The following is a 23,801-nucleotide window of genomic DNA, read 5'->3' on the forward strand; positions in this document are numbered from 1 at the left end:
CTTCCTGGTATTTATCAGAAGTTTAGACAGTTCAGTGATTGTTTTTCAGGCACTTTTTCCTGAGTAGTGGAGGTTTGCAGTCTTTACCGGATGATAAATGAGTTGTGGGTCTTCTCCTATGGAGTCTTCAGATCGTCCTACAGAATATCTGGTGCTATAAAATACCTTCTGTAATGACAGTTTCTGCTTGAAATGTCCTCTGTGTGGGTTGTGTCTTGTTAGGTGCCTGAAACATGTAGGGCCTTTGTTCCTGAAAGGAGGGCTCTCAGAAGAAGAGCTGGAGGTTGGGATCCTCCATGCTCTTTGGTTCCATGATGTTGCCACCAGATGGGTGGCTCTGAGAAACTTACATCTGTGTATCACATCTGTGGATGTGACAATTTATTGTCCATTGCATTTTACAGAAGTGATTGAAATGGTCCTCCCAGAGTTGCAAACTACCTCCAATTTGTGAAAAGACTCTGGATAAATGTTCCAATTGCTGTCAAAAATAGAAGTGACCTCTTCACCTCTTCTTTCTAACAGCAAGATTGCAGCACAAAAAAATAAATGTAACTTCAGTATCAGTGTGTTTTTTGTATAGGGATACTGTTTTGCTGGTATTTGCTTTTTCTGGTCGGTGTTGCTTTCTCAGTGATAGCCAGGAAAGAACGACCTCAACCTGTTGAAAGTGTTGTTAATGTCTAGGTTTCAGAATCTCTACTGACTCATTTGTTGGTTTCCCTTGTGTCTTTACCACTTTGTTTCACTGCAACATTCTTCCTGTGATGTTAATAACTTTTGTGATTCTGAACGTTACTTAATGCTAAGTTTGCTTAACATCTCCTAGCACTGATGTTCCACACCCTGCTGGTACTGCAAGGGACAAGAGCTATGAAATAGGAAGGTTCTTGCATGGCCACTTGTGGCCTTCATTGACACAAAAATAACTCAAGCTGGTGTGCTTCAGTGCCTGGGGACAGTGTGATGACAAGTGAGATGAAAATGGTATCTGATCAGTGGTAGCTAATGGCTTTGGTCAGTTATACTGGATTTCTTGTCTGATGAGGCTTGCTAAGAGTGTAAACTGGTGAATCTAGTGCCCTTACCCCAGAAAGGTTAGTGAGATTTAGGGTGTCCTGCTGCTGACAGGATTTAAGTTATGCATAATTTTTATCAGAGTAAATGAGTTCCTTGTGATAAGGCCAGCTTAAAACACTTTTATGAAAAGGTCTGTTAGCTCATTTTTACTGAAAATTACTCTTACTCATGTGTTTTAGGAATTACATTTTAATACATCTAATTGCTTTCAAGAAAGTTTAAAGCATATACTCTGTGACTGGAAAAAATAATAAGAAATCTCATTTTATTTTATACAGAATACATCAAAATCAAAGATGAAGAAAAAAACAACTAAAACCCAAGAAGCCAAAAAAATCTTGAAGAAGAAATTTAGAGTCAATACAAAAGTAGTTTTTACTGAAGATGGAGAGGTAAGATCAATTCAAAATAACTGTATTTTGGTGGGAACTGTATTTGTAGTTTATATAAAGACAAAAATACTTCTACTTTATATCCATATAAAAAGGTAATGCTTCTCAAAAGTGTGTGGTTTTTGTTATGGGTTTAAGTTTTGCAGAACTGCTCAGCTTCCATTTAGAATTCAGTTCCATTGGGAAAAAGAGGAATGCTGGGCACTCGCCTCTGTTCACCTTTGTATGTGTAAGATACAAAGGAGCTGTTAGTGGATGTACAGAACCGCACCTCTTTTCTGCCTGTTATCTTCAATTTCAGGTTGAATCAACAGCCTATTTTTTCCTTGCAGAAATGTAAAACAATTTTCCTGTAGCTATTTGCCAAAGCTGCCCCAAGTCTTGAGTTAATGTATGGGAGTTAAGTTCTTGGTTTTCTTCCCAGCATTCACTATTTCCAGATTAAAGGTTTTGTTAGGAAAGCTAAGGAAGTACCAATTTTTTGCTTACTGGTGGTGATGTAACAGTGCATTGAAATTTTCCAGTAATTTAATTGGATCTTTTAATAGCACCTGGAAAAATGGATTGATTTTGTATCAAAGGGAACTGTTGTGGGTGCCAGTCACTCTAGGGTTTCATTGTGGCAATAACCTTACTAGCAAGTCTCCACACTGCATAAACCTTTGTGAAATTTGATTTCAAAGCTTCAGATGCAGTGTATGTTGTTCTTCCATTTCCAGCATTAAGAAAAAAGCAGGTGGTTGGTTTTTTTGTTTTTTTTTTACTTTAGATTCAGTTCACCAAGACATATACTGAAAGAGAGGTCACCTTTACAAGTATATAATTTACTTTTGTGACCAAATAAAGCATTTTATATTGCAGATGAAGGGACTATAGGTGTATAATTACTGACATGAGACAAAATTTAAAAGGTTTTAGAGGTTATATCTTCTTTATAAATTATCTTTAAATATTTTATATTTAAATATATTTAAATATTTTAAAGATATTTAAAAGCAGTTGTCTCATCTTAAAATACATGCACAAATGTTTATGAATCTACACAATGAAGCAAAAAGGAGTGAGAATGGAGAGAAAAAAAAGAAGCACAAAGATTGTAGTTAGAAAAGCAGCACAATAGAGAAGGGGTACCTTATTTAAGGAAACATAACATTTGCATTGATGTATGTTGTTCCTACTTTTTTTCTGAGCTGTGTAAAAGTGTGCTTCACAGTTTACTGTTCTGCTCCACGTGCTTCTCTTTGATAAAGTAAAACTCCTTTAAGAAATGTATCTTTCTAGGAAATACAAGTACGCAAACTCCATTTTACGAAAGGAAGTGGGAACAGTAGGTTGGGTTTATCAGTATTAAGGTGAAAAACACCCTGTGTGCATTAGGGAGTCCTAAACATGTTTGGTTTTGCATTATCTCAAAGACAGGCTGTCATTTCTTTTTCTAAATTACTACTCTGCCAATCCATAAGCAAGAACGATTTTGCAAAGGCTGTCCCCAGGTGATGACATACCACAAGTTTAAGCTATTAAGATAGGTGGGGATATTTTTTGGTGAGTATGTAGTCTTTGTCTTTGCTTTAGAGTTTCAGATATTTAAGGGAAGCTGGATGTGTTCAGCATGTCATCCACAAGTCAGACTCGAATCATCAAACATTTCCAATCCTGGTTTTATACAATAACAAATAAAACCCTCCACTGCTGTTCTCCTTGCTTCTCCCAAAACACGAACCTGCAGTTACGTTTTTTCCGTGCACTGTGTGATGAAAGCTTATCTCAGTTTTCTCTCAATTAATATGGTGGAATATTGAATGTTTACAAGAAAACGTACAGTTTAGATTTACTAGTGTTTTGTTCTCTTGTGTTGCATATATTCGGGAGAGTCATTTCTTGAAAGCAAATATGATTTTTCTCCCAAAATGATCAGCAGGATTATAAATTATTTGTTCTGTTAGGCAAAGGGAGAAAAATAGGGGAAGATGTTCAAGTGAATCCATTAAACAGTAATATGGTGTAATGCAGATGTTATTTTCAAATATCCATTTTTGACTGAATGTGATGTTAAATAAACTTATCAGGGTTTGTATTGTGCAAAAGTTGCGTTTGTTTGTCACCTTTGCGAATGGCCTCTTCTATTTAGTCTAGAAAAATGATGTATTGGAGTATTTAACACCTCAAAACTTTGATGTGGAATAAGTGATCCTAACCATTACTTTTCTTGTTGACTGTATAATTCAGTTAGTGCAGCAGTGGCCACCTGTGCAAAAATCCAGTTTGGCGAAAGCAGATGAGGAAGATGATTCCAGTGGCATCAACTTAGATAAAGTGAAAGAGATTCTGCGGGAAGAAGACAAATTTGACAAAGAAGAATACAGGAAGAAAGTAAAGGAAAAACATAGGGTAAGTTGATTTCAACCTCAGTTACTGAAGTGCAGAAATGGATACGGTGATACGAATTTCTTGGTGAGGAGAAGTACTTAAATAAGTATAGTACAAGTTCATTTAAATTTGTTGATTTTTTTCAAGACTATATTGCACACAGGGAGACTGTTCAGATGTAAATAGCTGGATAACACAAGCATTATGCAATACCAGTTGTTGGTGACAGTGATTTACAACTTTAAACTCTGGTGGGCATTGTTTGTTTTTTTCTTTTTAAGCAGTGTTCGGTGGAAAGGTTTATTTCACAAAAAGAAAGTGCTTGACATAGTTGCTCTAACAAATAATGAAGATGTTTAGGGGGAAGGGGAAGAGAAAGAATGTCTCTAAAAAATCTTCAGACTACCGCTTGCTTAACATTCAATGTTACATTTCAGGTAGGCGAAATTCATGTAATGAATTGTTGAGATAGTGTCATATAATTACATGGCTGTAATTTGAAAACGTCAGTATCTGCGGTCTGGCTTCTCTCTGGCATTTAAAAACTTTTAAGTTGCAGACTGTAAGTTTGCAAACTGCTTCTGTGTTACTTGTCATGGACCAAAGTAGAGTTTTCTGACCTTGTCATGTACCAGTCATATGGAATACAGCTGGATGTCTTTGAGTTCAGGGATTGTTCTGTTATTTGTTGTGAGAAGGGTTTGGATTTCTCCAGAAAATGGATAAATGTTAAATCCCAGGACTTTGTGTTAGTAAAGGCCTGCTTTATACTCAAAGCTTCTAATTTCCAAAGCATTAAAAGTGTTGTTTTTTTGACCTGCTCTGCAAATGCTGACTTTATCCAGTTTGACTTTATCCACTGATGGCTAACAATTAGTGCTATGTATTCCAGCATCTGTTAAGGTTTGTATTTAAACAAAATAATTTGGTGGGAATTTCTGAAAGCTTCAAGTTATGTTTAGGCATTGAAGTATTCCAGCTAAAGTCAAAGTGTACTTCACATGCCTAATTTGAAAGTCTGCTCCTGTAGTCCTGTTACAGTCATTTGACATCTACAAAAAAATCTCACCTCTTCTTTAGTGAAGTGTTGCATTTGAAAGCAGCTGCAAACAAATTGTTTCCTGCGCTATAGGTGAAATCATAGTCAATTTTACAGAAAGCAATGCTATCAAATTTCAAGGATGCAGCTTAATAAGGAAGGAGAGACCGACTTTCCAATCCATCTGCTATTCACTAGCAGATTCATATACTCTGACTAACGCTTTTATATGTTTGACATCAGACTTCAGTGATTAAATACTTCATCAGCTGGTCTGTTAAGATAGCTTTATCATTACAATGCCAAGGAGAACAAATGACACTGATCTGGTATTTACCTGCATTAAAAAAAAATTCAACTGTGGAGATACTATGAAAAGAGAATGTGTCTTTTCAAAAGTGAGGCAGGCAAAATGAACAGGACTGACCACATCATCAATATCATGGGCATTTTTTGTAATTATGAAAAATTTCTTATAACTTTATAACTTATAACAAGTTTCTTATAACCTAATTACTTCATGAGTGTTTTTCACGTTACACCTAATTATTATCCTTTATGAAATGAAATTAAAAAAAGAATGGTAGTATGTCAAAAAGAAGGAAATATATTTTTTTTAAAAAGTCTTCTGATTCAGGTACTGTGATATATGGGTCTAGTTTTTAGGGCTACCTTAGTGCATTCAGTTATTGCATGCACATTCAGATTCTGTATTTGTGGTTTAATAATTTGAGGTGAAAAATATTTCATATGGTAAATTCTCTGTACGCAATGAAGTATTCAGTTTTCTGATCGTCATTTAAGTATTGAAATGGTCTTAGCAACAGTTTAGTACCCTAATATCCAAATCTAAAGGAGATGTAACTTAAAAGGGAAGAAGGGACAGGAAGGTGATAGGTGGGAGTTCAGGATTTACTTTGGTAGAACCTTGTTTGCCTCCCTGTTGTCTCACTAACCTTGTGGTTAATGGTGATCCTCCATCCTCACTTCAGAAGGCATTCGAGTTTGAGATACCAGTTGATTTTACCTATTAATTAATACAAGCTACATAAGATAAGGCTGCCATGTGGATTGAATGGATTTCTGTTACTCTACCTTATTACTAAGTCACCTTTTATGTCTGTGGTTCTTGACAGTCAGATGTTGCTGCTTAGGAAAAAGCTGTAATAGTAATAGTTAGGCAAGTATGTCAAGTCCTGCTCTTTTGTCACATCCAAGCAGAGACAAGAACCACCTCCTTTCTCTTGGGTCATGTGAAGCTCGTCTAGTGATCAGAAGATCTACTTATCCAGTGACCCATGAAGAAGCTACATTGTTAGTATTGTGTGGCAATATGATTCAGGCTTTTTTTTAGCAGAAAATGTGTAATTAGTTAAATTCACACTACATGGAGAAGTTCTATGGCATAATTTAGGTAAGTGTTATAGATAAGTATTATTTTAGCCATTTCAGCCATTGGTTTCTCACTAATATTTTTTGGGGAATTTATCGCATTGTCAGTGGTGCAAGTCATCGGTCCTTTGTTCATGAAAGAATGCTAGGGAAAAATTTGAACTGCTTCACAGTAAAAAGGAATCATGTGGTTACTTTCACAGTGGTTATTTAATAATTCTCCCACTTCATAAATTTTCCCTTCCCAAAAGATAATGTAATTGCTTAGTAGCAGATACTTAGTTGAGATTTAATATTTGGCTGGCATCTCGGTGATGTGAAGGAAGAACAACTACTCAAGTGTATGTATCGTGACTGTGCTGCAGAAGCCTCATCAGGTCCCTGATCCTTACCTGAATTTGCTATTAAAAGTTTGATTGTGCAAGTGAGCCTGATGGACTAATGGTGTAAGTTATTTCCTAGCCTCTCTTGGAGGGAGAGGATGAAACCTGAAAGAGATTCAAGTGTGTTAACAACAAAGGCTATGAAAGCAACAAAAAGTCTAGGAGACTTTCTTTTATTATTTTTGTGACTTCAGATTTTGTGTAAGTACAGCTGTCTTAGTGCTACTTCATGTCAGTTAGAGAGGAGCTTTTGAAAGGCACATACTTTCATCCCACCTTACACGTCTCCTCACTGGCATTCAGCAGTCCCTTCTATACGAAGTCTGAAATCCATCACTTGTGAATGTCATTGCTTTTTTTAAAATCCTCCATACTTCACTAGCAGCCAAAATACATCATGCCATAGCATGAACTCTGTCATCTGACCTTACCTTTCTGCAGTAATGCTAATTATTTCATTCCCATCTTTAATTTCCTTCCCGCAAGCGGGCTACTGTAGATCTTTGTCCATTTGACACCTTTTCTAACAGCAGATGTGACATCTGTTTTTTCATTTTCCATCTTGATTACTGAACTCTCCTGCAGCTCTCTCCATGCTAGCTTTTTGAAAGGGCCATGGCTAATTTTTTCCTATCTGCTTTTGCTTCAGATTTGTTCAAGATCTTTACTTAACTTTTTCATCGATGTAACTTTCATCTGTTCCTTCACTTCCAGCAAGTTTCAAATGTCTGTATCTTGATTCATATTTCCTCCTCTTAATTCTTTTTCTTACTGCTGCAGCTGATGCTTGGTGTAGTTTCTTGGTTTGTATGTTTGGCAGTTTTATTTCTTCTTTTAAATCAATTTTTGAAACATGCTACATTTATTGAAGTTACTATATAGGTAGATTAGAAGACCACTGGAGACAGATGTGTTTTCATTCTGTATAAACCAAATGTAGCAGCCAGCTACTTGGTTATGAACATCAGCAATCAAAAAGTCCTCTGAAGCTGAATGTATGCTAACACCCGGAGCCTCTATATTGGCTTTAAAGTGGTGACTTAGAATAACAAAATAATTTACAGGGTGCTATGGAAGCATGTGGTGTTTCATCCGGTTTTCTGTATCTTGCATGTGGGTTCAGTTTTCAATTTAGATTTTTAGTGGATGTAGAAAAAGCAGTGTTTTCATAAAGTTGTCATTTTATAGGTCATCTTCATTGAGAATCCCTCTTTTATGGTTTCTTCAATATAATATTGAACATTAAAGATCTTGGGGGGAAAAAAACAACTTCTTAAAATCAAAATTTGCACAAAATAAGCTTTTTTTTTTAGGTGAATATGGACTGTAAGCTTAATCTGAACTTTCCTTGCAAAACCATTTCTGATGAAAAGCAAAACTATTCAGAAGGTATCCACAGGCTATTACTTTTAAATCCATTTGTGACTGTCATTTATGTGAGCACAGTTTTCAGTATGATCAGAAAAATGTTTTGCTGCATTCACAAAATGCTTGGATTAGATGAGATGTGTGTTGCAGTGCCTTAAGGCTTGTCGAAACTTGCAAAGCATCTACACCCTAATTAGGTTTCCTTCATGAGCCTCATATTTTGTTATCCTCTCCTTCCTCTGCAAATGGTGAAAAACTGAAAATCAGATAGATAAAAATAAACCTGAGGTATAATTGTGATGTAATTAATGCTTATTGAAGTTTTGGAAGCAAAGTAAATTTTAGCAGTTAAGCACAAGGGAAAGGGCAGTAACACTGATCAAGATGATGTAAAAAGAATTCTGCATTAATGATACTTAATGACAGCTCAGCGAGAGCTATAGATTTGAGCTCTTTTGAAATGTGTAAAATGTTATAAACAACAGTAAAGGGAGAAGTGAATAAAGTATTCAGAACATGTTTTCACACTCCATTTTTCAAGTTTTCAACTGAAAATGCACTGTTGTTAGGAGGAAAATAGTGCAGAGAGGGATTCATCTTGCTTCTTAATAACCTCTCTTTCTGTGCACTAACCCAAGCTCAGAAAAATGCCCATAGGTGTTGAAGGAAAAATGAATAGGAGCCTTATTTCTTACCTTGCTTTCCAACAAGTAAGTTATACTGTGAACTTTGGATGATCAGTGTGAGAAGATGGTTAGAATTATTTTATTTTTTAAAAAATTATATTTTATTTTATTTGGGCAGTATTAGTAGCGAACAAGCTGAGGCTGTCTTCAGGGGCCTGATACTGCAAGATGCAGTTCTGTACCTCCCTGGAAGACATGAAACAACTGTGGTCATAGAGGTATGACAGCAGTTAGACTTCAGGTCACAGGGGAGGAATCTTTCAGAAGATGTTGCACTGTAAGCATTGTATCATGTCTTGTGTTTTAAATGTAATATATGTTTTGGTTTTTTGAGACTCCTTGCGGAATCTTCTAGTGATGCTGCTGTTGCTGGGAGGAAACTGGAGATATTTTGTGGCCCTTGTGCTGCTGAAATGGTGCTGATTTGTACCACTTGAAGGTCGGAGTTATGTGGTGTCTTGGTTTTGCTCATGCTGTTCTTAAGTCATTAGAAAATACAGAACTATTTTAGAAACTATATTGAAACGAGTACCTCTGGTTTGTCTCCTGTTCCTAAACATGTTTGTTAATGGGACAGTGGGTAGTTTTAATGAGAAGGATACACCCTGATACTTTACCCTTTGCATATTTGCTCTCCCAAATATTATTACTTTAATTAACTCTTTCCAAGGCTAAAAGAAGAAATTCTTCATACCAGACTTTATGGAAAGACTTTTATAAAATAAATAGCTTGCAATTTCAGGAAGAGTATACTTATCCCAGTGTAATAACTTTCTGATTAAAATTCATTCTTGAAAATGGAAGACTGCAGAGTGGTAAAAGAAGCCAAATCCCATGGATTTCAGCTCAGGAGGTTTCTTCTGCAGGTCTGTTAAGATGGAGGCTGCTGCTATTCCAGGTTACAGCCCCAGCCCTAGCAAGGCTGTGCATGTATTGCACAGATGTGCACACGCAATACACACATGGGTAGCCACAGAGACAAGAGCGGCAGAAAAGATAAACGCAGGCAGCACTCACATAAACATGAACAGCACAGGCAGCACAAGCTTATTCCTTCTTCTTGGCTGATCAGGGTTGACGTTTGCTAGCAGAGCTGTGAACACCCTCACTCCCTTGATTCACAAGCACGCTCACATTTGCTGATACCTTAAATAATAGCATGAGCCTGAAGTATCTCCAGTGTCCATACCCACACCACAGGGCCCTTACACAGTCACTGGCCTTGACCTTGGGTTTTTCCAGGTGCTGGTCTTTCCACACAGTCTCTCAGTGCCTTTCAAATATTCTGTAATAAGTTTGTTCTTTCCCATGAGACTGATAAACATATTGTTTCTCTTGTTCTTATCAGCTATGAAGTTCTGTGTGAACCTTCTCAAGGTTGTGCTTGTGTGATTCCTTTAATGTTCATCTAACAGTGACTCAGGGCTTCAGGTCTCTTGCTACTGTCTGCCTTACTGCTCGTTAGGGTTAGTGTATTTGGTGTTCTGTCTACCACTTCTCCTTCTTGTTTTATCTTTGTCTCAGTGTTAAGGTATCCTTACAAACCACATTATTACGTTCAAGGTATCCCTAGAGAGACCATCCAGGTAGATTTAAACATGGAGTTCAAAGGAGTATTTTCTAGTATTTTTTGCATGAGTATTTATGCAATTAGATATTGGGGAGAGTAAGAGAGAGACTGTAACTAATTAACATACAGTTCTTTAGAATCTGGAAAGGATGCTTCCTCTAAGGAAGAAAACCAGAGTTGTAATACAAGGGATGATATAACAGCCTCAGTACTAAGTGTAGAGCTGCTGTTTAAATGGCATGAATACTTCAGAGGGCATTTAGTAAAGAAGAAGTACTATACAGCTATACAGGATATCTGGCATGCTTGGAAAGAGTACTTGGAGAACTGCGGTCACCTTATGATGACTTGAAATCTGTATGAATTGAATTGATCCAATGGAAGATATAAGCTTTCATTGTTCATAAGCCTTATATCAAGTGCGTATATCTTATAAGATATACGCATTTGATGTAAGGACTTTGGAAAAAAGGAGATGTAAGTTTACTTATTAAGGAAGAATTCCTTTGCAGCCTGCAGTTGGCCAAGAGTTAGAAAGAAACTGTGAGTTTATTTTTAAAAGCAGCAATGCTGGTAACTTTAACTAGTAGGAGAAGCGTGACCAAATCAGTTAAGGTGGTGGCTGATATTTAAAGTGGATTATTTTTCCTTTATATGTGTCATGCCACACTGCATTCCTTTGCGTTGACTTCCTGCTGTAATGCCTTTGTCTCTCCCTTACCTCTGGTCCCTGCCACACTCCTCACCCCGTGCCTTGGCTGAGCAGCCCCGTGGTGGGCACAGCCATGCCCAAACGGGACAGCTCTCGGGGGCATGCCCTGTGCCTTACCCCTGCCGTTGGCAGCCCTGCTCCAGCTGCAGCTCTAGGCTCTGCCTAGCTCCCAGTCCTGCAGTTGCAAATGGTTTCTGTTGATGAGACAGAGTATGATTTAAACATGTTTTGTTTATGGCTTTCTAAAGTAATATTAGAAGTACTTGTAGCGTATTGTAATACATCGTTGAATGCTGTGTACAGCAGTTCCAAGAAACAGGAAAGACCCCCCAGGGATTTACTTCATTTTGTCAAATTTTTACTAACGATTTAAAAAAATAAAATCCAATTAATGAAAAATAGATGCTGTACAGTACAAACCATTCAGTATGCTGGAAGATAAACGCACTCATGAAAAATAGTCTTAGTAGTTTGAAATCAGTCAATACATTAATTCTGAAGAGAGATTGCATCGTATTTCAAAGGAAATAATCTGAAGGGAAAAAAAATCTCAGTATGGTATTATTCTCTTCATTAAGTAAAGCACTTGAATAGTCCTTTACATCGAAATCAGACAAATTTCACCTCAAAGTGATTGTACAGTTGGTTTAATGTGGTGCTGGGTGAGGATGATAAAATTCTCTCCTGTAAAGAGCGTGCTAGTGTAGGAGCATGATATAAAGAGAAGGTTGCTGCTGAGAGGAGCGTTTAGCTGAATGGCCAAGAAGAAAAGTATTAGAGATGGAGAGATGTGTAAAGTAAGTCAAGAGAGTATTTGTTAAAAGGCCTGTCTGAGCCCTTTCATAGCTATAGTGTGCAGCCAATGCCACTGTTGAGTTCCAAGTGCAGAGCTATTAAGAGAAGGGGAAGGGACACTGACAGCTGGGTTGACGGGCATCCCTTTTCAGTCTTAGCAGCAGCACGTCTGGCCTCACTGTGCTGCTGGCAGAGGCAAGGGCTTGCTCGTTGTTCGCTTTTCTTTCACTTCAGCAGCTGGATGGGCTTGAAGCTTGAAGTGCCCTTCAGTGCCCTTGGAGTGTTTTCTAAGAGTTTTCCAGCAAAACTGGAGTTCTTCCCCTTGTCTTGTTGATGTAAAAAATAAGAAAATGAAGTAACTGTGAGTAGGTTGTTTTTGTAGACCCTTGTCAGATGAATGCCAGGAAAATGCAGCTGTGTGCGGAGGCTGAAGTAGTGCAGGCTTAGCTTCAGCTAAGGTGGAGCTTCCATGCCAGGCTGCTTGTCCTGCCAGAGGATGTAATGGCACAGCTGCCCAAAATGCTAACCTTTACTTGTCACGGGTCTTTGAGGCATCCTGGCAGGTTTTGACTGGAGCTGCACCCTTCGCTTACTGAGGCAGGTGCAGATAGCTGCGGGGGTTTTCTGCCTTCACTCAGATCTGGTGTATGAGAGCTGGCTGTTTCCGTAAGAGTGGCTGCACAGACAGCTCAGGAGTCTGTGACCTGTCCAGATTATGAATTTCCATTCTTAAATGGTATCATTCCTTCAAAACCAAAAGCGGCCAGAATCAAAATCAGATCAAGTACATCTTCATCTGCCTTTTTCCTCTACTTTTCTCTAGAAAAATACTAATGTGTTTTGCAGCGTAACTCCCATTGACTTGGTCGTTAAGGTTTTAGGTCACAGCTGTGTTAGTTTTAAACACCATTAACTAACTTATTTCCTGATGTAATTCTGTTGTGTTTTCAGTTGAATTAGGGTTACCTTTACCTCTCTTTCTGTGTGTGTTTGTGTGTGTGCATACAGGGTGGAATAGAAGGGTCTGTGAATTCATTTGAAAGAACCCCTTTGATTTCTGTAGGTTCAGAATCTGGCTTAGATGCCATTTGCACACAAAAAAAGATGGTTACTGTACTGCCTCTCTATTTTAATTACTGTGATTTAATATCTCATTCTTACTGGGAGGCTATTTGTCAGAAACAAACTGCGTATACATGTCCTATCTTGTGTCCCTTTCCTCCTCAGTTGATGACATCCCAAATTGCTTTTGTGACAATATATGTATGTTAAACATACATATGTTTAAACCAGATGGCCTACTTACCAACTTTTTTAAAAAAATAAATTCTATCCTTAAAATGTGTTCAGATGTTAAATGAGAATTTTCAGTTTTGTCCACTGGTTTTCTGCATTGGTTTCCTTCTAACAATGTCCTTCTAAGGGTCAGTTTCTGCTAGCTCGTTTTCTTCTTTTAAATGAGAATGCCTTTTTTTCCAACTGCCTCTTAAGACTTTTTCCAGTGCTTGTTTAATGTTTAAGGTTGTCACTGTGCTGTTTTTTACGTGCCTTTGATGCCACACTTTTCCTGTGTTGTCTTAAATAGGTCATACAAGACCTATGTGTTTCAGTTTCCCTACTTATAAAGTAAACATTAGCTCTAATATCAGCTCTACATATGAGGTTTACATCATTATGTTTATGCAGTCTGGTGCTTGAAGAGATTATTCAGTAGATTTTTAAAACCAAATGTTAAAGAGATTTAAAAAAAACTAAATAATAAAACAAACATAAAATAATCAGAAAGCTTTTGCTTTTTACCCTGAAGGTATTAAGATTTGTTTATTTAATAGTAAACAATTTTGTACTTAATTTCCTGTTGTGGTTTAACTGCAGCTGGCAACTAAGTACCACGCAGCTACTCGCTCGCTCTGACACCCCACCCCTCACCCCCCAAGTGGGGTGGGGAGGAGGGATGGGAAAAAGGTAAAACTTGTGGTTGAGATAAGAACAATTTAATAATTGGAATAAAATATTACAATAATAATTGTAATGAAAAGGGAAGAGAAAGAGTAATAAAACCCAAGGGAAAAAAACATAAGTGATGCACAATACAATGGCTCACCACCTACTGCCCAATGCCCAGTCAGTCCCCAAGCAGTGATCCGTGGCTCCTGGCCAGCTTCCCCCGGTTTATATACGGAGCTTGACATTCTGTGTATGGAATATTTCTTTGGCTAGTTTGGGTCACCTGCCCTGGCTGTGCTGCCTCCCAGCTTCTTGTGCACCTGCTCACTGGCAGAGCACGGGGAACTTGAAAAATTCTTGATTCAGAGTGAGTGCTGCTTAGCAGCAGCTAAAGCATCAGTGTGTTACCAACATTATTCTCATACTAATTCCAAAACACAGCACTGTGCCAGCTACTAAGAAGAAAATTAACTTTATCCCATCTGAAACCAGTTGTTGTCTTTTTAAATAATACTCAAAGAAACACCAGTAAGTTGATTCAATTTTATCTTTTCAGTAGGGAATGTTGGTTTGTTTCGGTGGTTGGAGCATTGCTTGCATGTAGATGACTTGCTAATCTCTGTAACAAGACAAATATTAAACTACATAGCAATATAAAATGTATGTAAAATAAATAGTTCTCATTTTTCTTCCTTCCACCTGTGCAGAGCACAACTGCTATGGAAGAGGTCACAGTTTCATTCTGTGTTGGCTCGTGTGTGCTGGCTGTGTAGCTAGATAGTAATTTTGCTTTATGGGCTGGTGCCTTATTTATTAGAGCTGGATTTTCAGATACCAAGTTGCTTGCAAGCAGAGCAGATAATGATAATAAAAAAATATTTTTCATGTAAGCAGGACAGACTTGGCCTGAAATCTGAGAGAAGACAAATGTGGGATGCCGCAGTCACTTTACAGAGCATATATGTACTTCAGAATTTGGGAGGAAATCAGCTCTTGAATATGGCGATGCCAGTATGTGAGAAATGCTATGAACTTTTGAACAGCTGTGTGTATTTTCTGCAACACATCTTGCTATCCTTAGCTATGTCCTGTCCCTCTAAAATGACAGGAGATAATAAAATACCACAAAATTATATCAGGTACTCGTTCCAGCTAAGATGTATCTGCAAATGACGGTTTTCCAGGCAACAGAGTGATTTGTTCCAAACCTTGGCCACCTCTAAGATCTGTTGTGTGGTAGACCATCACCTCAGGTGTTAAATAGAGTAGGTTGGTACCTCCAAATTATGGCATCAGTATGTAAAGGATCAATTATTAAAAATACATTGTTAAAATCTTTGATCAAAATCTGCAGTAGTTCTTGAGCATTTAAATGAAAAGACTTCAGATGACTCAGATAAGCGTGACATTTTTACAGGAAATAGGTTTGCCGTAGGCTTTTTAAATTCTCTCAGGGCTAAATGTGCCATAGGATGCATTAGTTGTATTGAGTGAAACAATTTCTTGCCTTTTGGTAAACAAATAGGTCAGTGAAATTTCAGGCTGGTAAAACAGCAGTATATCACCAAATAAAGGAATTTATTTAATGTAAATCTGAGCAGTTACGACCCATGTACAAATCCTTAAAGAGAAGGAAAGGAGACTTTTATTATACAAAAATGTTTACAAATTAAAAAGCTGAAAAAAATACTATAAGAAACAAAGCTGTTAATTATACATGGCAATAAACACTGTATTTTTTCCATATCACATTTAACCCTCTGGACAAAGTAAAATGTAGTCAACTGTAGAAAGAAGTGAGTCAAAGAGGGGATTTCCTGGGGTGGGGGCAGGGAAGAACCTTCAGCTTTCAAAATTGCTGGGTTTTCTCTTTTTATAACTAAAACTTGGCTTTTAAACTGTTTATGTACTCATCTTTCACATATTCCTAACCTCAGCAATGACAGAGAGCTGCCATACTACTATTAATATTTTTTTTTGCCAACTTGAGAACGTAGAATGTAAATGTTAGAATATTTTCTTTTTAATAAGCGTGTTGGAGCCTTGAGGAGAAATGAAAGGGTTACGAGTTTTTGGTCTAAAGCTCAACAGTGAAAGAAAGAAGAAACGGAGTGTGAAAAGAAGCCAGTGGCAGACTTCGTAGCTTCAGAGTTAAGAACAGTGAGTGGCTTTTCCATGTATTAGAAGCTGCTTTATCTGTGGCTTTGGCACTGTGTTGGGCAGAGCTGGTTCTGTTGTTGGTTCTAGTGCAGGAAAGGTAGAAGATTTCAGTAACCATAAATTTTTCTGTTTGGTTAAAAGCCAAATGATTTAGCCATATTACACGATGATGACTGAAAACTTTCATCCCTGTGATTATTGAGGTTATTAGACATCCTTGTTAACTAGATGTGTAACTGGGGAGGGGAAAAAAGGGTAATTTACAGGAAATTTAAAAAAGCTGATCAAGAAGGTCTCTGAGCTGTGCAATACCATTAATGAAGAACTAAATGAAAGGAATATAATGCTAACCAGTGTGGCTTTGTGGAAAGTAGATGTGTAATGAACTATGTGCGTTATATTTTTATTAGAGCAGAATCTGGTTTGTAAATACATTTGTGGAATACACTGAAATTTCTGCAAGGCTTTTTACTGAAGTATTTTGATTAATAAATAAACATGGCACAAATTAAATGAACCGAAGCCTCAGTCACTGGAACATCCCAAACCAGCTTCTGATTAAGCGCATTTCTAGCTAACCCATGGGATTTTTTTTATGGGAAGTGTGTTATTTCAAGATACTTTTTTTTAGTGACATGGAAAAAGCTTTCTTGCTAAGTTGGGCTCAAACAAAGAAAACAGTGTTTTAAGATAGGCAGAAATAAAAATTTCTAGGAAGGAGAAATTTAAAATAGAATTTTAGGACTGATAGCTCTTCCCTTACAGATACAGACCTTGACAAAGGTTTGGGTGACGTGGTTGTTGATCAAGTCAATGTGAACTATTGCTGTGGGATTTTTCTGACAGGATCAAAAGGGCTGATAGAATTATAAATGTACAAACAGAAGTGACAGGTAGGACTGGGGAGGTGGTGAGATCTCAGATATGTCTGTTCCTGAAGTATTTAGGAAAGTAGACCTATATGCTGAGAGACACCTAGAGTTAATTTTCTTCACCTTGCAAAAGAAAGTTAAGAGGAAGCATAATAAGCGCGTATCTACATAAGGACCTAAACTTTGATAATGAAGATTCCTTCAAGCTGGTTGGGAGGCTATTTGAACATGGTCTAAAAGTCAAAGATAAGTAGGCTCAGACTACTAACAGCAGCTAGTTTTGAAAGCTTGTGGTGCACTGTCCTGCAGTGAAATGTTGTAAAATCTAGATAGAATATTCTTCTGAACCAGGATATAACCACTGCAGTAGAGTGATTCAGTGATTGTGTTGTGCTAGTCAGGCACATTGATCCCATCACCCCTCCTGTTTCCTAAGTCCACGAACCTGTGGTTCTTGACCTATCCAAACTGTTCCTTAAATGATGTCTAAATAATCTGCATTTAGCCACTGTTCAAAACCTGCATACGCGGTGTTGCTGACCTGTGATAATAAATGAATGTTCTGGCTACTGCCTTGAAGGTGAGGTTGCTTGGTTGTGGTCTAAAGGGGCTAGAAGCACTTTCTCAGGAGTTTAAGCTACAATAAATTATTGCATTGATTTTTGGTCAGAGTTCTTTCTCATCATCAGTATTGATAGCCTGGAAAGGACATCTTGCAGCTGTGAATATGCTGCTGTATGGAGAGCTGTTCGGTATAAATGCAGAGGAAAGTATGGATGCTTGACTTCGCTATTGTAGATAAGAGTATTTAATCAGATTGTGATGTTTCAGAGCTTTATCTGACAGCCTTATGGTGCTGTGTTATGAAGTTACACTATAACAGAGTGTCAGCCAGTAACATATATGATTAAGTATTCATACCTCGAAACATGATCTTATGTTTTCCTGCCCTAGTAAATTGAAATAGATGAAAAAATTTCCTCTCTAAATTATGTGCCATTTTTACAAGTAATGATTTATAGCTTGATAGAACAGTGATTAACCTGGCATTCTTACTGTGTTACTTTAGATATTCCAAGAAAATCTAGACTTTTCTGTTACTTTTTCCCATGTATGAAAACTAATGTTGGACAGCTTAGTAAGTACAGGTAGTTACAGACTTATCCTTAGATGAACAGAATCTATTCACATGAAATAAATCAATATTGAATTGTTTGATTCAAATTTGCCTCGTTTGATTACTTCTTACAGCTATCTCAAAGTACATTGTCCATGTGTGTCTGTGTGCCCATATTTCTTGCTAGCAGTAGCAATATAAGAATGAATGACATCACAGTTAAAATACTCATCTGAGTCTTTGGAGATCTGTGTTTCTGGCTGTGCTGTAGCATTTCTTTGTAACCTAAGGCAAGGTAGTTAATGTCTGTGTTTTGTGCAGCCATATAAAAGGGTATATATTTTTTATGTGGAGATATTACCTTGGCATGGTAGAAAATACATTTGTCCTCTAGGTAGCAGGAAATAAGGTCCTGGCTGGGGAAAAGCATTTAAGCATTTGCTTAGCACACTGTGTGTACTTATACATGTACTTGAAGCTGTGTATAATTGTTTTCCAGAACTGAAGCCTAAGTTAGAGCCTGATGGCTGTTCCTGCATTAGCAAGTGAAATAGCCCAGTAAGAGGAAGATTACAGAATAAGGTAGTTGGTGCAGAGAACCAGATTGCATGCAGGGTGACAGTGGTGCGGTTTACACTGTATCAGCTCTTACCTGATGCTTTTAACTGAATCACTTTGAGGGAGGTCATTCCTCTACTCAGTATTCACTGCATCCTACACACCACCGCTGTCCCCCCATACAGGAGGTCATTGACAAACTGCAGCTGAGGTCACTGAAATGGTGGTCCTGTGTGGAAAGGCTGGGGGGAGCTGGCTGTGTTCAGCCTGGAGCAGAGACAGCTTTGGGGGGGACCTGACAGTAACCCCCAATGCTTACCGAGGTGTCACGGAGAAGACATTGGTGGAGCACATCTCTTCACAGCAGTGCAGTTCAAGAGGGCAAGAGATGGTGTCCATAAGTTAAAACGAGATTCAGTGTGACTGTAGTTAAGACACCATCTTTTCATATAGCATAGAATTTTTCTATCTAAAATTTTTGTGTACTACTCAGTTTAAAAGCTGCTTTATCCTGCTTTGTAGTATCTGGCATATTACTCTGTAGCTCTGTTCTCTTTCACTTTTTCAGTGGCAAAGTTTGAAAATGGTCACAGTTTTAGCAGAAAAAACAAAGTAACCCCAGTGGTGACCCCAAAGAATGAAGAATGCACAACTAAACCATTTTAAAACAGGGGGTGAAAGTGGAAAGCTTAAGTAAAATCATTAGAAAAGCATAAGTAAAAATGATCAGAAATGAGTACAAATTTGACTTGGAAGAGAAGGAATCATAACATGGATGACCCCATTATGACTCTGAGGTCATGATGCTTAGGCCTAGTTTTTTAGAGAGCACACTGTGTCCGTACCAGACAGTACTTGGTCCTGGTGGCTTCTTTTGCTCCATGTGCCGCCCTTGCAGCCTTAAATGAAATTATTATTTTTTACTGCTTTTTTAACTTTAACAAACCTTAACTAATAAGGCAGCTGTGTTGTATTTGCCTACAGCAGTGGCATTTTTGTTGTGTTTCTTATCATGCACTGGAGGCCCTGACATGTATCTCTGAGTGTGTTGAGGTGTTTGAACCAGACAGCTTTGCACACAGCATTGGAGAACTGTATAAAGCAGGGAGATATAAACCTCATGTGGTTTTGTCCCTGTCTTTTGGTAGGGGCTGGGGTGATGAAATCTATTCGTTAAGTTTTGATTTGGGGAGGAGAGGTTAACTTAGAGATTAACACTTCTGTACTTAGGGCAGTTGGGAGAGAAAATGGCACATACCAGACAAATGGGTCACAAGAAACTGAATTTAGACACCAATTCTGAAAATCCCGGTGGCTCTGTTCTCCTTTTCCCAAGTCTGCACTCAAACACACTGTTTTTTCTGAACAACTTTGTGTGATACCTACCAATATGCTTTGGTACCATCGTTGTGGTGATATGGCACCAGGACTGCTGCAGCTATAGCTTTCTTGTTACTCCCACAAGTGAGCTGGAATGTGACTGGTCTTCAGCCTTCTCTGTGCTGAAGTGTTGCCCCTGGACTGGTGTTAATGTCCCCTTTTATGTAGACCTGGTTCTAAATGTGCTGATACTAGGAATAGCCTGCATTGCTCAAATAAACTGAGAGAGTTGTACTCCAGAAACATCTTTGTGCTAGCAAAATGTTTCAACGTTAATGTCATCAGCATCATTAAGACAAAAGAAAAAGAGGGAGTGGTGTGCTTTTCTAAGGGACATGTGCCCTCACCTGAATTTCTCTCCTTACCCCATGAAACAGATAATTTAAAGGCTGTTCAATTGCAGGGACCTGACATAGTCTATATTAGAGATGATCCTTCAGTTGGTTTAAAAATAAACCAATCCCAATAAGAACAACAACAAAAAAAGCAGCAATAAATGTCAATATCTTGGCCACTTTTGTATGCTCAGAAATCTGGCAGGCAGCTTTGAATGAATTTTATCAATGCCTTTGCTCGTTTTCCCATAGCAGAATCCCTTTGGTAGAGAGAACTTAATGCTGTAGTTTCTGAACCGATGCAATTACTAAGCAAATGCTATGCTAGAGCATTTGGTAATAACGGGGATGTGAAGGCTGGAGAGAGCTTGGTTTAGCTTTCACTCCCCAGTTGTCACTCCCCAGTTGTTTTACCAATTCTGAAGTTAGGAAGTTTGTTAAATGGATTGGTTTTCGTATTAAGCCGTTGAGAAATAAGAAAAGTTGGATCTCTTGATGCCATTTTAGCAACCTTGTTTTAGAGACAAATACTAACTTGCCAAAATACTTAGCAACATCATTCCTTTAAGAGTAACAAGCCTTGGTGAAGATTAAATGTGAGTTTGAATCATTCTTGTAGTTTTATTTACTTTAACAGCAAGAAGGATGAGTAATACCTCAATCAGATCTTTTTATTTATCCTTTTTCATCAGTAACATGTAGGGTGAATACGAGCGGTATACCATATGTGCATCAAAAATATCTAGGTGGCTCAACTTTAATCTTAAAATACTAAAAGAAAAAAACAAACAACCAGGAGTTTGCTTTAAAACTGTGCATCTTGTTTGTTTTAGGAGAAAAGGCTAAAAGAAAAAGCAGCGAGGAGAGAAGCCAGGAATAAGAATGCACAGGTAAGTATTTTTGTTATTTTGATCCATCTACTGATTGTGGGTTTGAAACCCTGTTTTTTAACTATTTAAATCCTTTCTTTAATAAGCAATGTTGTGATTAATGACTCTTTAAAGGCATTTTCTGTTTGTTTGCTTTTTCTTACTCCCTTGCTCTGATGTGGTTATAATGAGTTGCTGTTTAAGGATACTGAGAATGTATGACTGCATGTGTATGTATGTATGTATAAATACATAAAAGGTATGGAAGCCTTTTGGAATTGCAACCTCTTTATTCTGTATATCAATTGAGTTGCAATTTCAGCTGCAATGCTGATGCCATTTCTTTTTTCCTCTGAATACTCGGTCATGTTTATAACTTGCAGGCAGTAAGATTATTTTTTTTTTTTTTTTTAGTCAAATCTCATTTAAACCTGTTTCTGCTGAACCTTATATTTAAACAGCGAGTGTTTACATTGAAGTTTATTCATTCACCTAGTTAGACCCAGAAATGAAACCTTTGCTATCCTATTTTTTTATATGCATACTCCTAATTTCCTAGAGGCTGTCCTAGTTTTTCATATTGCTTGGTTTGTGATAAACTGAGATTTCATTCAGCTGCAATGATTTTCCAGAATATGGACGGAGTAATGCGTGTCATTTCTCACACTGCATCTCCTTATGCTACACATGAATAGTTATAGTTCTTGGCAGCTAGCAAATATCTTACTCCCTTAAGAAAATCGATAATGTTCTTTGTTCAATTTTTGCAAGCTGGCTGTGTGCTGGGAGGCTTAAGTATAGGAAGATGCTTCATTCTGTAGTTCTGAAGTGGAAAGTAATTACAGTTTAAGATGAAAAGCCTAGTTATACTAAGTATTAAGTATGATTCTGTCTTCAGAGATGGCAAGCTATGAAAGCTGTTGGCATCGTGACTCCCCAATCAAGCAATAGAAGTTTTCTGCATGTAATTGAATATATAGAGTTGCCTACTTTTTAATGTATCGAGCAAGCATTTTTAGGAAAATTATGGAATGAATGATTAACAAACATTTTAATATAGGGAGATACAGGGAGAAAACATTGATCAAATCAGGCTGTATCACATTCATAAATGCTGCTTGTTAGTTCTGGCTCTTTTTAAGGAATTAAAAAAAAACACCCAATGTCTTGTTATTCAGCAGCTGGAGAAATAAACCCATTCCTTTCAAAAGGATCTGCTTGCTGATGTACTTCTATCCTATTCTTTGCCAAGCAAATGAATATCTTTTCCTGTTGGAAAATGAATGAAGTTGATCTCTATTGAGGAATGATATACCCATGTGTGGGGTGTGGCCCCCACGGGTACAGTACAAGTTAAACGCAGAGCCTCATCCCCAAACCCATGTAAGATAAAACTGCAATCTGATGTACCTCCGCCTCTCTTCTGTGCAGTGCTTGCACTTAGAAAGCTGACTTACTGGCCCTGGTCTAGTGTGAAATTGGCATATGCTTTCTGAGAGTACCAACTGTGCAAACTGCTATTACTTTGACTTAATTTTATTCCTGAAGCGCTTAGCTCACTCTCTGCAAGAAGGTGCAAGCCTCAGGAGCTGACATGTCTCCTTGATGAAAACTGTTGGGCTTTTTGTCTTGTTCAGAGGCTATTTTTGCCAGTACCACATGCAGCTGAGTCCTGTCATTTTCAGTGGGGCTCATTTCAGGGAAGATGCTTCCATTGGGAAAGTCTGCCAGCTTGGAGCTGGGCCGTTCACGCCTGGAAGTGGTAGGGAGCTGTAGACGGCAGATAAAGGTGGCAGTTTCCGTCTGCTAGGTGTCTGAGGAATTAATTAAGAACACTCCCTGCTTCACAGAATGTTAGAGATGAAGCCACAGTAGCTGAAGTTCTCCATAGTGTGTGTGGGGTATGACTCAAGCAGCTCCTAGGAGACACCTGGGAAAAAGGAGGAAACAGTAAACACAGAAACTATTGAAACGGAAACTAGTTTAGAAAATACATGCTGCCTAAATCAGGAGTTCAAAAACATTTGCATTTTCACTGTTGGCTTCAGAATGTGGCTTGTGACTCACTTACTCAGCCATAAACAACTCCTTCGGCAATTAATAGCGCTTTCTTAAGAGAGAAGGCAATAAGGAGAACCAAAAAAGCAGGAAAGGTATTTTTAGCTGTATTAATGCAGTCTAACAGCTGGAGAAAAGGGCTCGATCAACAGTTATGAGCTGCCAGTCACTTCAAAGCGGCTGTGGTCATAATTTGGTGTTCCACATCTACCCATTTGATTCCCCTTTTTTGTTTTACTAACTGGATCTCTCTCACATTGTTAACTCCTTGGGTTACAGAGTATTACTTATTATCTTTCACTAGTATGTACCCCACTGGGTCTGACATGACCAAAATGGCGATTTACTTTCCCATTCTAAATATTAAATAATAATTCATCAATTATGACATTTACATCTCTGCTTCAGTATAATTTCTATTGTCCTGTTGTTGGTTGTGCCCTGTTGCTGACTGGGTGGGCCTGGCGTGTTATTCTTAACGTATGCTGTTTACTTCCAAAATGAAAAGGGAATTTATTTGGAACTAAAACTTTGATTTACATTTTATTTATTTTTGCCCTTTAAACCATACACTTGTGGGTTTTAGTCTTAGCCTTAATTTAATCTTAGATTCTTGGATTGTGATATTGTTTAGTTTTAGGATTTTTCTGTCCTGTACACGTTCATCCCTTTCCTGTGCCAGGAATCTTGACTTCTTGATGTTTTTCATTTACTCTAC

The 23,801-nt window shown here is 37.8% G+C and overlaps 1 protein-coding gene across 2 annotated transcripts in view; it reads left to right on the forward strand.

Annotated features, from left to right (window-relative positions):
- The window catches only part of DDX10 (DEAD-box helicase 10), a 191,828-nt gene that overhangs the window by 109,309 nt on the left and 58,718 nt on the right, over window positions 1-23,801 (forward strand). For both annotated transcript variants that reach the window (XR_013926326.1, XM_080377188.1), the window contains exons 14-16: window positions 1,359-1,472; window positions 3,702-3,863; window positions 20,990-21,046. Coding sequence is in view for 1 of the 2 variants with exons in the window: in XM_080377188.1 (XP_080233314.1) it covers window positions 1,359-1,472; window positions 3,702-3,863; window positions 20,990-21,046 (333 nt within the window). In the remaining variant the exon portion in view is untranslated. The remainder of the gene's footprint in view (window positions 1-1,358; window positions 1,473-3,701; window positions 3,864-20,989; window positions 21,047-23,801) is intronic.

This window comes from Falco punctatus (assembly GCF_963210335.1).
Source record: "Falco punctatus genome assembly, chromosome: 2".
NCBI classification, from domain to species: domain Eukaryota; kingdom Metazoa; phylum Chordata; class Aves; order Falconiformes; family Falconidae; genus Falco; species Falco punctatus.